Raw genomic sequence first — 16,548 nt, forward strand, 5'->3', positions numbered from 1 at the left:
ATACCCGTCTGAGAGATTAGACCTATTGAACGGAAACAATCTTGTATTTCTGCTTGACTTAATTCAGGATCGGATCTGTCGGCCTAAACGTGTTTCACCAAATACACCACAAATAATATTGAACCTTTTCAACCGTCTGTTAAAACTGAATCCGAATTTAAATGTAATAAATACCTTAACGCACTTTGTCCCTTCAAATAATTTTGCTACCCCTATCTAGTAATACGGTTCACGCAAATGCAAATAATTAAATCCGTCCGTTTAATGGAAACATCCATTGAAATGAAAAACTTTTCCAATTATACATTAATTGCTCAGTGGATTTTGATAAAAATATGTATATATTTTTGTTACTGTTGGTCGTCTGCGGCATTACGAAATAAAAAATAAAGGTATAAATCGCTTTTGGTCGGCGTATCGGGTGGGATGTGAATAGATTGGCAAATAACAAAATGTGTCCGGCCCAGCGGGACACGCGCTAATTGTGACGTGGTGCGGATATTTACCGTCGCACCGTTCTTTATTTGTTGCATTGATTTTACATAAATTTGCCACCCAGCGAGAGGAGCGACATAGATTGTGAACCTACCATGATATTGGGATTTAGGGATCACAGTTCGAAATCGCTGATAAATTGTCTTCTCCCTTTTTTGTGAGACAGTTTTCGCTGTCAAAAATCAGTGGATAGAGTTTTATATTGTGCGATGTGACTTGTTTTACAAAACAGTTTTTCATTGAAATTTACCAGCCGATTCATACTTGTCGGGTAATATAAGAAATTATTTCATAGTAATGATATTGCTATGTAAAATTTGTTGCATATTTTAGTTGTGAAACTATACACAAAGTGATCTCGTTACAGGTCGATCGCTATTACTTCTTAAATTTAGTTTGCCACACTTTTTTAGTAAAAAAGCGGTCGGTAAGTCTTGCGGTGAATAGCGGTCATCCGACCGGCACTTTTAAGGAGAAGGGCACTCTGGGGAAATCTGTACGCCCTCGGCACAGTCCTGATAATAGTGTTTGCTCATTTGAGTGTTCTTCTGCGGGATTGTGTTCCACAACGTTTAATAGCATAGGGAACGTGAAGCGTGCTTGTAAGCATCTCGTACCAAACTACGAACGTGTGAGCGTTGCGTCAATATGACCGGGGAGATATCAATTTAGCGCCGAATTAATTGAGTATCAAAAATACTACGGCTAAAATATTGTAAGATCTTTTGAAATTGTCTTTTACAATAAGGAACAGACTCTTCTCTTGAGATATAAGACGATCAATCCAATTAATGATTGTCATATTACCTATCTTGTTTAGTTGGAGTTATTTAATTTACATTATAATGTATTTCAAAACATTTTGGAACTCGAAAACATTATTTGCCATTCAACTATCTTGAGTTTTGATATTAAAAAGACAGCCTAAGTTTTAAGTACTGTTAATCGTTAATCTACCAAACAACATATCACTTTAAAAATAAAAGAGAACATTTCATTTTCTGCAACGCGAGAGTTTGCGTTCATAAAGATAAATGAGGCAGGAATGCTCAGAGCAATTTTTCTTTCAATAATGTAAAGAATTCAGTTGATTCGTTGTATGTAATGTGTATATTATGCTTAGCAACAAAATGGCTGGTGTGTACTGGTTTTTGTGTCGTGGCAACGTGGCGTTGTTTCCCACAATCCATCATCATTCGTCAAAGGCAGGGCTTGCCGTCATTCCGCATAAACACTCTTGGAACGTAATTAGGTTGTATTTTGACGTAACACTCACTTCAATAGACGTATTGGTGGCACTTTCAGCGTGATTATACTCGTTTATGTAATTATAGTTTGACGTATGAGTCTAATAAATATGATCATAGGTTTGCAGTTACTTAGCAAATAGGCTTTCAGAATTTCATACCATAAAAACATATGCATACTTGCCCTGCATAACTTGTGCCTATTTGATCAGAAAATAGCAGCTACATCAAAAGTTAGTTTGTGTTTATATACTTGAATAGGGTGCTTGACGACCAGTCGAATCAGCTACTTCTTATGAAATGTCAAAAATGCATTTTAGTATAGAAATACGGTGTAGTGACGTCAGTTTCGTGTTTTCGTTGGTATCAAATGCGTTCCTTATAAAATGCTTCAGTCTGTAATAATTATTATTTACGTAAAAGATAACATAGCCTGAGCCTTTATCATGAACCTTTTACAAATACAGGTTTAATTATTTTCGTTAACCCAGTCGACTGGCCAATTCGGCAAGCATGAAAATATTGAAACAAATCTATTTCTAGTCTGCATGAACACCGCCAGTTAATTGTTGATTGTCATTTGCTTATCCCGACATAATATTCCTACTAAAACAATACGGTACAACTAGTCGAAAAATCTTTATGAAAATAATAAGGTACAGTAAGTTTTTCCCTTCCATCACGGCCATCTGGCCAGCGCCAATAAGGTTCAGGAGTTTAGTAACGTGAGGGAGCTCGTAATTCATTATTATTTGTTCATACACCATCCGCCGCTCATTAACGGGGAACATGTGACGGGTCTATTACAAGCCTGTGTAGGAACCACAGATTATGTACGTACTTAGATTTATGTTAGAAAGCAGCCAGTGTTTAGAATTTCTAATTATGAAAGTATCAGCTTACTGCTTTTTAATTATTTTACTTTTGAGATGTCAACATAATAATATGTAGTAATTTTAAGTCTAGTATTATTTTTAAAATAAATCTTAATGTCTGATAACCTAAATAAAACTTATATCATTATGTTGAAAGCATCCTGCATTTTTCTTTAACACTTAATCAAATAAAACATCAAACTTTATTATCGCTGCTATATTAAATCCTGAACTTCTTCATATTAACCTGCTCTATTAGTTTTTCAATAAAATCAATTTTTCTCTTCAATGCACAATTCTGCAATCGGCGCTGAATACGGGGGCAATTTACGCGCCAACAAAGCAACCCTGCCAGAGCCACGGCAAAACAGCTACAAAATATCGCCACCTCGAATACCCGCTATATTTTTCACTTCATAAAAGTTTATTTGCGCTCGATAGCATGCAAAATCTAGCTCTTGTGAAACTCTAACCCTGCGTAGCCTGCAATCGTTCCGCAATATCATGGTACATTAAACTCACCTACCGTTTCTGCCATAAGAGGGATTCGGTCATACGAGAGGCATTCACTAAATATATTGTGAATGAATTTAAATGCAGCCTCCTACTTTATTTAAACCACAATTTTCCGAAAAATAAACACACTTCAATAAAAATAAATGTATATTTAAATTCAGATTTCTCTATGGAAACTATAAAAGGGAATGAGCAATATTAATTTTTGATGTTGTTTCGTATCCAGTCGCGGTAGTGGTAGACGTTTGTATAGAGCGACGGTACGGAGGTCCCACAGGGCGAGTCCGCCCGTTTCCCACTTACAACACCCACTACTTCATACTTCCCTCCGTACACCGTCATAAGTGGACCGCCAGAGTCCCCTTTGCATGTGTCCTCGCCCGTGTAGCCCGCTGCACAAAGATTGCGTCTTGAAAGCCCCGGGTAGAACTTCTTGCATTTCTCTTGAGGCACTAAGTTGACAATTGTGGACTGTTTGATGTCGGATCTGTAGCGGCCGTTGCGACCCCAGCCGGCGACTGCGAGGCGAAGGTTCGAGAAGTTCGGGCTATCGATATCAATGGACGGCAAGCATATCGGCCTTATGTAATCTGGAAATAAGATTTATTTAAAACAATAAGAATTATGATGCTTGAACAATTTCATATTAGCACACAACATATCTAAAATAAACTTTGTTAATCATTGTGTATTAAAAAGTATAATAATATAGCATCGTCTAGACGTTGCTACAAATATTCTAGTGCCAAAGTTTCTCAGTGAATCAACTTGTTTCAATTTGCTAAGTTGATTCATTATTAACAATGCTCTACTCAGCCTAAGTTTAAGATAATTAATACAATCTAGGCTATAAATTGTTCTATAAATTATTTATCCACTGTAATTTATCTTCGTATTATTATTTTACGATTTAGGTAAGTATATTTGAAAACATTAGATTAGTAAGCGTCAGTTATCTTACTAATTATTTATAAATATTCCACATAATTACGTAGATATTAAGTAAAATTTTTATTTATTAGCAATTCGATAATCGCTAAGTATTTCGAACGTTATAGGTATATGTTGTTAATTTGTCTTTGACGATTTCTTCTCAGTTATCTTTTTTAACAGAACAAAGGGCTTCTTATTTAAATCCACATTTATTTCTGGCCGATAATAGTGAAATTATACTATCACGTAGGTAATTTACTCTAAATCGAATTTGATTGATTTTTGATTGTATGAAATGGGAGCCATAATGACTATCGAAGGTGTACCGTTTATCTCTTTACGCGCAGTTAGGCATGGGGAGGAAAAACTCCGTGTAGGGGCTTTCTAAGGTTAAGTCTTTGGGTTAAGGAAAAGAAACGAATTAAACACATTCTGTATTTTTTTTCTTATCGTTGCCAGAAAACACTCTTTTGTAGGTTAGTTTCTAATTACATTTCCGATGAAATCTATAATAGATTAACTTTTTTATTGTAGTTGGGGAAAATACAGGAGTTATTCCTCATTTTTATTTGAGTTATTTGGTAGGCTGTATGACTCGTTATATGGATGTGAATGATGAACGTACCAAGTGGCGTTCTTTGGTCTCTGCCTACCCCTATCTATTGGAAAAAGGCGTGATAATATGTATTTGATTTGTATATCAATGTTAACTATAAATATGTCTTGTTTTTAAGGTAAATTTCCGTACCAAATTTGCTATCACTGGGCACTTGGCTATATGAATAGAATCTTTCGCCCTTCAATCCCAGACAAAAGTCTAAGAAATATGTTTTAAGTACATAGTTCAAGTTGTAGGCAACAATGTAGACAGGCTTAGTCTTATGTCTATAATAAAAGCATGAAACAGTTTATATGACTTCTTATGACTCAGTTATAGAGCTTTATAAATTCCTTATTTTAATACTCATAACTTGTTTGAATTAATTACAAACTGAGTATTTATTGTATTGACTACAGTAAGTCCAAGACCTTTTAAATGACTGGTTTCTTTAATAACGACATGACTAATCAATCTTTAGATATTTACACGGGCATTAGGTTCATTCTCAGTGCAAAAGCGATGCTTGAACTGCCTCTATGGCGCGGTCGGTAGTGTATCGACTGCTGAACATGAGCTCTCGGGTTTGATTCTTAATTCGTACAAAGAACTTAGTAGCCCGGAGCTTGATAACGTGCCCATTAAATAGCGTTAGGCTCTTATTACAAGGGACTTATTTCAATGACTAAACGTGGGCCTATTTCATACACCTCTGCCTACACTATGTATGTATGGAAGTTATTAAAAACCTCTATCACTTTACAAGCATACAAATCACGACTAAAACCTGCTTAACAAACAAACATAAAAATAGATACCGCCCTTTATAGGCCAAGTTTACCCAAATATATTCTATTCAGATACTCTATTCAATATTCAGTGTGAGTAAGTACAAAGGCTCACCGGTGTAGGGCGCGATGCCTCGAAGCCTTATCAACGCGATATCATTCTTGAGCTGTGCGTCTTGGTACTGCGGATGCAAGGTAACATCATCTGCCTTCATAACGACGTTTTCTATACATTTTTGACCTTGGCCGAGTACGAGTTTGCAGTCTTTAGGGAATGTACGCTTGTCGTATTCAGCGAGGTTTACTTCTATGCTGAAAAGGAGAATAGATTGTGATTTTTTTGAGACGAGTAACAAATCCTGTGGTATGGAGAATTACTTATGAGTACTCAAGGACAGTATTTTTAAATGTGTCTTTTACGATTTGTTTCTGCTATTTATTGTAGATACACAGATAGTAATGCGTAAATGGTTTTACACCGGCTAATTTAGTTTGCTAAGTTTTTATTAAATTAGTCAGTATAAGACTGGAAAATAAATTGACACATTTTCATTTCATGCTAGCAATATAATTTTTATTCTTATATGATTTATACAAATGTTAAACTTACTCAACAATCTTCCCGCCTTCATCATAAACGCAGTGGCCAGCAGTGAGGACATATCTAGAGCTGATGAGAGATCCGCCGCAGTTGAACGCCTGCCTCTTATCTCCATAGTCGAAGGTCACCTTCAGTAGCACCGTCCAAGGGAACTGCTCCAGTTCTGTTTCTTTACCACCTAAAAGTTAAACGAAAATTTTAGACAACTTATTCATACTATATTGCATTTTTTTATCAAATTTCAATCAAACAATCTTTTGCAAACGTAATATTCTATTGAAAGGATAGGCTACTTAGTAATTATGTAAGTGGTGTAATAGATCGTTGGTTCTTACTATAAAAGTGCCGAAAATAAATCGCGTAAAGAAAAATGAGACCTTTTAGAATTATTCAAGCTAACTCTCTTAAATTATATAAAATAAAAAAAATATAAAATTTCTCTTCGCTTTTAGTCAATAATAGTCAATATATCGCCTAAATCAAACTAAGTTCTATAAGGATCAAATACTTTGTCTCTTAGTCCTACATTTACATATTTTTTTACAAAGTAATTCAAATACAAGCACACACTAACCACAATTAGCGTAAGTCACCTCAACCACGGAAACCGATCACGGTAATTACGAAGGTCTAATTAATATAAAATAACATCAGTAATAAACGTATGATACTTAGTTAATGGCACTGGAAAATCCATACCTTAAAACCGAAACATATTTCGAACTGGAAATGTCAGAGAATAATAGCTTGTTGGTTGTTAATTAAAATGTCTATTACACGATTCCGTTAATTAGTGGCATAGGTTGTGAAATATCACATTTGTACGAGTCAACAATGTACAATATTCGTTTTTGTAATAAAAATATCTTGACATCAAACGGTAAGTAAAATGGCTTTGTGTGTTGTAATATTACTAGGAATAAGTTACTTTGAAGCCTCGACATTTCATCGGCTGGCAGGCCCCGAGTTTTTCGAAAATGTGGTAGATTTATAGCTGTATATTTTAGCCGAACCCTTGTGTCATAAGAGCTCTGTGGGTGTTTTAGTATGTTACCGGCTAAGATTAGAACGGGACCGTCGTAAAATGCGAAAAAGGGATTATTCGGAGGATGCGAAATATCCACGGGATGTCTCTTAAACTTCGACTGTCTAGCGAATAAACATCAAACGTGCGGTCATAAGACTAAACAGAAACTTATATTGCGTGAAATTCTCTTTATGATGCGACTAAACTGGAAACCGCAAGCTTGTGACACAGTTTTTATTGCAACCATAGAATTTGTTAGTGACTTATGCATTTTACATTAATGTACTGTGTAGGAAATAAAAAAGCGGCATCTTTTTATTTGCTTTACGTGCGAGTTACATACCTTTAGGGCGCATCTGCTATTGCCGACTGACAACGGGCCTATGGAAGAGAGCCTTAAAGATGTTCTAAAAATAATGAAACTGAAAATTAAATATTGACATTTTACCTGTGATACGATCTTCAATGGTAACTTCCACCGGTTCTTCGTCAGCTGAACGACTGATTCTATTAAAGCTAGGCATCCACGCTGGCCAAGATGGTCCAAAGGCCGCTGGAAGCTTAGGGGGCCGAGGTTTTGGCGTCCAGTTGTTATATGAATAGTTATCAGTGCTAGGATGTTGGCGTGGTTGGTGCCCTGTGCGACGAAATACACATGTGCTAGGAAGAAAGTGCGAGTAGAAAAGAAAATAGTGCGTCTATTTAAGTGCTACTACTTTTTTGTGTTTAAATAGAATGTTTAAATAGAAGCGAACGAAATCTTGGTTAACATAAATAAGGAAGTTTTAAGCCGATTTTTTTATCGTCAGTTATCTTATTAGTGGAATAATAATATTAATGTTTGGTAGATTATTTTCAGTGAATTTATTCCTCGAATAAAATTATCTGACGATCAAAAATCCAGCCCTGAGTTCGAAAACTTAACAAAAATAAACCAGCTCCAAGATAAAGATAAAAGTGCAACTTTGTCTAAGAAAACTGAACAGCAAAATCTAATCCTCCCGCAGGCAAGTTTTAATTAATTCTGAAGGATATTTCAGATCATCGTTTTATACGTTTTGTAAACACGGCGATGCTTTGTTTCACTTCACGTTAAAGGTAAAATGGTGAATAGTGTTGTGCAACTTACCGATAATCCTGTCAGCATCAGACGCCTCGCGCCCGCAACATCCAGTTTCAGGCTGGGGCGGAAAGCTTGTTACAGCACACTGCCCACCTTGGTTAACATTTCCGTTATTACCGGGTCTATTTACAGGGAAAAACGGACTCGAAGTAACATACGGGTTGTTGTTCGAATTGAAGTAATTTTTCGGGGGACGTTGTGTGTACCCGTAGCCTCCATCATTGGAATCATAGCCGTTGTTATACCCCCCGTTATTAGGATACTGGTCAGATCCCCACCCGTTATTGTTTGGACGTCCGTTATTTTCAAAATCATAGCCGTTTGCAGATCGCGAATTTGGATAATAACCACCATTTTGGTCATCATAATTATTGCGATTACCAAAATTATTATTGTAATTTCCGCGTCTGCTATTTACTGAAGGTACTTGGCTCGAGGCCGGGTCAGTAGGTTCCGCGCTTCCTGTTCTACCCCAGATACCGTTAGAACAACACACCTGAAAAAACAAACACACGCCTTTAAATATTTACCAAAAAAGTATAAATTATAGTAAATTATTATTTAATTCTACGAACGAATGTAAGAGCCCCTATATTCGTGAGAAAATGTAAACTTTTAATTGTTAATTTTCGTGCTGAACGTTGAACAGCTCGATGGACTCATAATTACACGATAATTTATGAAACGGTTTTATCGCGTCGCATTTACGCTCCAAGTATTAATAATGACATATTTGGTGATTAATGGTCGGATCGAAATATATTGCAGCTATTGTTACTTAATAAATACACATAATATTCTAAGGATTTAAATGGTGTTTGTATTTACATAGTCGCCCTTTGCGGTCGGTCCGAAGCCAAACATTTTGCCGGACTCTTTTTGTTTAGCTTCCTCACAAGGAAATTTAATTTGCCACTCATCTTGTTCATCACGACTCAGCTTCCCAAATTCCAAACATTTTTCTTTAAGGACACACTTATCGCAGTCTGAAACAACGTTATTATTACAATCATTATCAAGTACACGTAAACATAAACACGAATTTAAAATGGTACTTTTACAAAGTTGCAGTTAAAATAAATTGTTACTTTGGAACTTAAACAACAAAAGTTAGCGCGGGAATAAATGAATCCATTAAAACTTGATATATGAAAATTCATGAGCAAATGATAACAGAAGAAGAAAATTTACCCTCGGAAGCGGCGGCCGTTATTAATGATATAGCGATAAAACTGATAACAAAATTGTTCTTCATTGTGTATCAACACTTAGGCTCTATGCGACACAATGTCTTCTCATGATCATAGTCTAATGACTGCAACCAAGTTACTATAACATCGCATTCAAATGCCTAACTAATTATCAGACGATGGAGGAAATCTGGTTGTGGGTATTTACTACTAATTGCATCGATGATTGGACTAATAGTTTTGTTGTAAATTGAATGGCGACGATTGTGAAATGATCATATTCTTAGAAAGAATACAGTACTTTCAGAGGGCTTGTTTATCAAAATGTGAGTCATGAGGAAAATTTCATCACTTTTCCTTAGAGAAAATTTTGTAAGGCGTAGTATCTTCGTATTAGATAGCGCGTAATATGTTTACTGAAACATCTGTAATTATCTGCGGTTGTTAATGAAACTTTCCTACAGACAGCTGCATTGTACAACCAATTAAAGAGAGATACCTACTCATTACACATAGTTGCACGAAGATTGCATGTTTTTATATTGAACTAACTTATTTCCGTGATTCATTCAAAGGACAACAAATCATCCCACGAAATCAAAAATTATAGTAAAGTTACAAACGTTACCGAGTCTTCTGCGAATGTTCGTCATCCTAAAAACGTATGGATTACTATCATAGTATGATCTTCATATAAAGTGTTAAACAAGAGAATGCTGCTTATCCCCGACCACCTGATAATTTATCTCTCATTTGCCTATTACGACACCCTAGGGAACTAATAGGGTATTCTATTCTTAATTAAGACCTCGCAGCGGTGCGTTTTATCATAGTAATGTAATAAAGATAAACCGTTTGTTTATGAAGCCTTCATTATCAGATTTTAGTTCACAAGTTCATAGATGGTTAACGTTTACTGATATGGACCAAAATAAATTATACTGATGTACAGTCCAATTTCGTATGGATCAAAATAAGGTTTAGTAATTGTACCTTTTATAAAACAAGTTCAATTTCGTGATAATATAATAATATAATTAGTGCAATCAACATAATAACCTCATATAGTAATGTTGCATACTTTAGTAATTATCGAAAAATCATTAGAAATTATGGTAAATAGCTTTAATGTCAAATTGCATAATTAAACTAAACATTTTGTTACAATTACTAACGTGTGAACGTTGCGTATTTGCAGCATTCTATAGTTAAAAACTTGTGCATAACAGAATAAAACGCCATTAACTTTAGGCTTATAGTCTAATCTTAATCTCATAAAGTAATTTAGGACGAAGGCTGAGTTAACACTTTTATTGACATTTACTTAAACGAAAATTTAATTTAGTGCTGCTAAAGATGTTGTCTAGCCGTGACTGCGAATACTAAAGAGCTGAAGGAAAACAACAGAAAAGAAAATGTTTTAATTAGAGAATGTAAGGTACTTAGCGTACAAAAGTTCCTTTCAGGTGGGCTAGTGGACTGTACCCGGTGGAATTCGTGAAATTCGCAAAGTGAATTGAAAAGCGGTGGTAATTGGTCAGCCGTGTCGGACAGCGAAAACGGAATCGAGGTACGGAGTCTGCCGTGTGACGGAAATTCAATTAGCAGGGAAATACACGCTCTTTAACATACGGAATCAAACGCCTGAATATTTGCCCTCTGCGGGACAGCCCTCTAACATAACACCGCGCTCTCTCCCCGGATGTATATTAAAATGAAGTCGTTTAACGTGTTTTTGGTACTAATTTGATTTTATTGGGGTAGAAGAACTTCATTATCCTTTATGGATAATGAGGCCGTTTCAAAATGCCACGTTCAGCTAAACTAATTGCCGACAAAACCGGAGCGGCGCAGACTATACGTTGCCTTTGAGAATACTTATTCATTTAGCGGGGGTTCCATCAATTATGTGTAATGTAAAAATTGCGTCATTGCGGATGCAGAATAAAAAGTCATCAGGTTTGGTATGTTAATAATGAGACGATACGGAAATACGTTTTCTATGATAATCAATTAAATATTAAATTTTGTTTTTTATGGTTACTCTTTAGAACTGTAATGAAATTAAGTAGGCTGACTACCAAATTCTCAACATAGAGTTTTTTGATCATCATCATTAATAAATCGTTTAGTCTTATCCATTACGCAATAAAGAAAAAAGGTTCAATATCACCGAATACAGGCGACATACACGTCATAAGAAAAAACAAACACTAATGATGCAGGTAAGTGCTATTGTTTATAATGACATCAACGTTCAGTAATCTTTACCGCATCAATTAACTCGACATTTATCGGGCTCGTTAAACTCCAATTATTGTGTAGTACTTAGTATAATAGCAGAAGGTGTTCAAAGTTTGTCCAGCCAGTAGCCTGACACGAGTAAACAGGAATTTTAAACGGAATGTTTTATTTTTATTGAACATCGAGTACTTATCAAGATTTTTTATACAGCCGTTTCCTAAATATACTTTCAAGTAAATTTTATGCGTCGAATTCTTATTTCAAAAGCGATACGATTGTATCTTACCGGTACAAAGTTAACCGTTCCAGTCCTATTAAAGACGCGTGTTCTAGTTACATCCTTTATTAATCCCAGTTATTTCTTCGGCCAGTATACTAAAATTATAATTATGTGAAAATATGCCAGACAATCTGAAAATAGGTAAAGACTTCAATATTTACAGGATACATTTAAAAAAAAATCATGCGAGCAGAACCGTTCGGGTCGCATTGATTGTTTATTAAATTCAATAAATTGATACATTGTACAACAAGGGAATCTTTGTACATCTTCGATTTTAGCGTAACGATTCTCCATATACATTAGTTATTTCAGTGTCGACATTCATTCTATCAAATTAAAATAAAACAAAAGAGATCGGGATCGTAGACCGCCTACATATCGCGTGACCTTTAGAGATTTCGGTTTATTTTTATCTTCTATAACTAAATTTATTAACATTTGTTCAGTACTTATTATTATATTAATAACGAGGGCGCTCAGCTCGGGGCTTAGTTTACAACAGCCGCACGGATCGATCTCTGAGGTTAAGCTACGCTGGCCGAGGTTGTTCCGTGGATGGGTGACCATCCTAAACATATCTAGTTCCTCCGTGTTTCGGAAGGCACGTTAAATTGTGGGTCCCGGCTGTCATTTTCGAAGATGTTTGACAGTCGTTAACAGTAGTCAGAAGCTTGAAAGTCTGACAACCAGTCTTACCGAAGGGTATCGTGTTAATACCTAAGTAACTGGGTTGTGGAGGTCAGATAGGCAGTCGCTCCATGTAAAACACTGGTATCCAGCTGCATCCGGTGAGACTGGAAGCCGACTCCAACATAGTTTGGAACAAAGGCTAAGCGAATATATATATTATATAACGATATTTCAACAAAAATACCAATGGAATTTTTAGCATAATATTCTTACGTCTTATTTAATTTTCAAAATAGCAATGTTGTATCCCTTTACTCATAATAAACTACTGACAAAGATCTTCATAAACAAAGCCTGTATGAAGAAAATCTTAATCTTAGTTTGTAGACACATCATTCAAGTTATATATTCTACACCTAACGTTATATTTCATATTTCATAAGCCTTTATAGGTCGGGATAAGTCTCAAAGTATTAAAATGCGGCTAAACTTCTCTACTCAGTTTGTAGGGACAGCACAAGCAGCCAATTTAATTTAGACACTAAATACTCTGGAACCGATCCAAATACTCCGTATTACGAACGTGGCTTGTATAATTTGGAGAAATTAGCGACATAAGGGTTGAAATGGAAAATAAACAATACAGATATTGAACAAAAAGTACTTAGTAGTGTTAACATTACAGCATAAAGCAAAAGAGAAGACAGTTAGAGTAATGAACAAACATTTCGTGGAAAATTTTGTAACTGTTACAAAATGCCGTGGGTGAACCCCACATATTTAGTTCTAGGTATTATATCTCTTCTGTGTAGCACCTACAATTTTGTTTGTGTTTGTCGCATTATATTAAAAGAAAGGTATCCTTCAACTTTATACTTTTGTTCACGCCCAGAAGAAAGCTTATGTGAGTATTCTAGAAATTGCCAGGAACACACCAGACTATAACAAACTTATTTCTTTTAAGACTAGCTCCCAGCTATTATGCGTGGGAGTCGTTTCTCTGTAAAGACGTAATAACTTGGAGTAAGAACTTCTACTTTATATCTTACCTGTCTGCTTACCTACTTATCTTAAAAGATTATTACGACTTCGTTGTGTGTAGAGCTTCGAACGATGTAGTCTAGACAACGACCGGCATATATACGAGCTCATGGAACGAGTCTAATTTATTTCGGACGTAAATAAAGTCAGTATTTGCTTTGGTACTTTACTATAAAAGAGCTCCGTGTTTTTTGCATCTATAGAGAGTGATAGTATCAACAATATCGAAGAAACAGTTGAGCAGTTTAAAGTAGTTGTGAACTTCGATCCGGCTCAAAACTTAAAACACAAAAGCGTACGGAAGATCGCAAAATTGTTTCACAATCCCTGTTTTGACACAAACTATGAAAGCTTCCGGCAACTTGCGACAACGCACTGACGTTTCAATATATCTGTATCTCCCCAAGCAATTATTTTTAGAAGAATGTGCGAGTTTGACGCCTCTCCGCAAATATCTGGTTTCAATTTTCTCTCAATTAACTTCAGGTTGCGTTCAATTCGACAAGTGGCACTTAGTTCTAATGGTTCGATGTGGTGAGGGAGTTCCCGGGAGGGTTCGTGTATTTACTGTTATATCGGAAGGGTTGCTTTATGTCCCATTGTATCGCGAGAGACGTCGTGCTTCCCTGAAGTTAACTGTCCGGTTGTCAAGTGAGTTGAAAGGATACATTGTGCTGGTGTCATTCGTGCTGCTTATTATTTTTAATAGGAATAGAATGTGTGGCAACTCGACGGTTAAGGATTATATTGGATTTATTTTTGTATTTGTTGTATAGTTTGATGGTTACGTAGGGTTTTACTTGTTGTAGATTCAAGTTTCAAGTTCCAAGTGTAAGTAAATTATGGTTTTATTGGATTTGTGAAGTGAATTTATGATAAAGGTTTATTTAAAAGAAAACGTTTGTGGTATATCCATTTTATTAATTTACAGATTGTACTCTAGGAATACAAACCTAAAAACGAGACGGACAGGGAACTATTGCTTATAATATTTATAACATATGTATAAAAAACCACGCAAAGTATAAAGAATCACGCGTTATTATATAAACAAATAAGATGCATTCGTGTTTTCAAATAACCGTGGTTATATTTTCACACAATAACATCTTGGCTCACCCGATTCACGTGAAACTTTCATCATCTTTCTTATAGCGTCCCTAAGGGACTCCTATATTAAACAAAGTTTAACCGCGGACCCTTTTCGGTCCGGTAAAAGCCGGGGCGGGGAGCTTGTTTCAGACAGCAGTAAAAAGTCTAAATGTAAATGTTTTGATGCTATCCTTTTTCCCAGCGAAGATTAAAGTACGTGCAGCGGTGAAAGTTTTCACGTGCATTAGCTGTTTGTGTATAGACAAAAGTAAGCCGATTAGGCATATTTACCTCACGTTTTATATATTTGATGAAGAAGACAGGTATTAGAAAAAATCGGAGGTTGTCCTCGGTACAGGAAATCAAGTGTCATCAACAGTGCATACCAGCTTGAAATTTTGTACCAAAATCTTATCAGTGCCTCTGGCGAGCTTCGTAGGAACTATTTTTAAAGTACATTCAAGATATGAAACTCTTTATACTCAATAATACCGAATGTAAAGAATCGAGCACTGAAATGGTCATGTGTAAAGTGTAATAAGTCACATTAATACAGTTCCCCATAATCTATGCCCAAAAAGGCACATAAAAATAACACATATTTGTGAGTCCATAAAATCTAAGCATCCAATTTAAAAAAGAAGAAACTAATTTCACCAGGAGATTACACGTCACAGCATAACGTTTTGACGAAAGATAAACATAAATCACTGTAAATAATGTTGTATATTTACAAAGCAAAAGTGAATAGACGACGCCTATTGCCCCAGTGCACGTGTTGAAACATCGATCATGGCTCTTAGACGCAGTACGCACACTGGGGTACCACCCCCACGCCAAACAATTTCTATTACGAGCATGAGTCTTGGTACGTGTTCCGTTTTGATAATATGTGTAGTTGAAGAAACACATTTGTTTACCGGAGTAGCTCTATTTGCAAAGATGTTTGACTCACTTATAATAATTCTAGTAAAGTTTTCTTATAGTTTTCCATACAAACTCTGGAATTAAAACTTTGTTTATGTTTATGTCTATCTATGTTTCTTTATGAGAAAGCTATAAGTGTGAATTTACTCAACATTTGTCACTTTTTTCGGTATCGAATGAATGCCATTTTGGAGTTCTTGTTTTTTAATTTTTGTTAACTTTTAGTTCATGTTAATCATTGGATTCGTCTGTAATCTATCTATATACATCTCAATATAACATTTTATCATTATTTTAACAAGTAATTCATTTATTTCAGATACGTTTCCAAGCAGAAGATGTATTGAGTAAGCACACGGATAATTTAACACTGAAGCGGGTTAAAGGCCAAAAAATACAGATAAATATTTATTTTATTTGTCCGGTACTTTATGTAGAGGCGGACAGATGCACAGAGGCTTGACGGAAACTCGAGTGAGAGCGATAAATTTCGGCTGGACCCCTCCGATTACGGAAAATATCCGATTACAAACAAATGTCGTCAATCTATCCGTGCCTTTATCAATACTTCGGAGATCGATCTGTACATTATTCTTGAATCATTACGGTGACTATACATGCAATGTGATATTGTTGTAAGAATAGAATAGAATAAAGAAGCAATTATTTCTTGTTATCAAATGTCCGAAAAATATTCCGTCGCGCGATTCTCTACTACTATCTAGTAACGACAAGTAGCTATCGAGAAATGTTGTATGAAAATCTAAGTAGCGCCTCTAGCGGCTACCGTAGGAACAATTTTTGCAGTGGGAAATTTAGAATGTCTGTCTCTCTATATTAGTCTCCATATATAGCACCTGCAGTTCATTTAAAACGTTAAACTCTTTATAATCGATAGTGTTGACCGTAGAAAATCGAGCTACAGTAATTATATAAAT

At 35.6% G+C, this 16,548-nt stretch overlaps 1 protein-coding gene across 2 annotated transcripts; it reads right to left on the reverse strand.

Annotated features, from left to right (window-relative positions):
* Positions 1-3,262: 3,262 nt before the first annotated feature.
* LOC142975017 (phenoloxidase-activating enzyme-like) lies at positions 3,263-9,529 on the reverse strand. 2 transcript variants are annotated; one of them, XM_076117641.1, is made up of 7 exons: positions 9,395-9,529; positions 9,032-9,189; positions 8,210-8,699; positions 7,529-7,717; positions 6,063-6,231; positions 5,568-5,764; positions 3,263-3,723 (listed from the first exon to the last, which is right to left on the reverse strand). In XM_076117641.1, exons 1-7 carry the CDS (start codon positions 9,456-9,458, stop codon positions 3,332-3,334), a joined length of 1,659 nt encoding a protein of 552 aa, XP_075973756.1. In that variant the 5' UTR covers positions 9,459-9,529; the 3' UTR covers positions 3,263-3,331. The 2 variants fall into 2 exon arrangements, with proteins under 2 accessions (XP_075973756.1, XP_075973757.1); XM_076117642.1 differs by lacking the exon at positions 7,529-7,717.
* Positions 9,530-16,548: the final 7,019 nt, after the last annotated feature.

Source organism: Anticarsia gemmatalis, chromosome 8, assembly GCF_050436995.1.
Source record: "Anticarsia gemmatalis isolate Benzon Research Colony breed Stoneville strain chromosome 8, ilAntGemm2 primary, whole genome shotgun sequence".
Taxonomy (NCBI): domain Eukaryota; kingdom Metazoa; phylum Arthropoda; class Insecta; order Lepidoptera; family Erebidae; genus Anticarsia; species Anticarsia gemmatalis.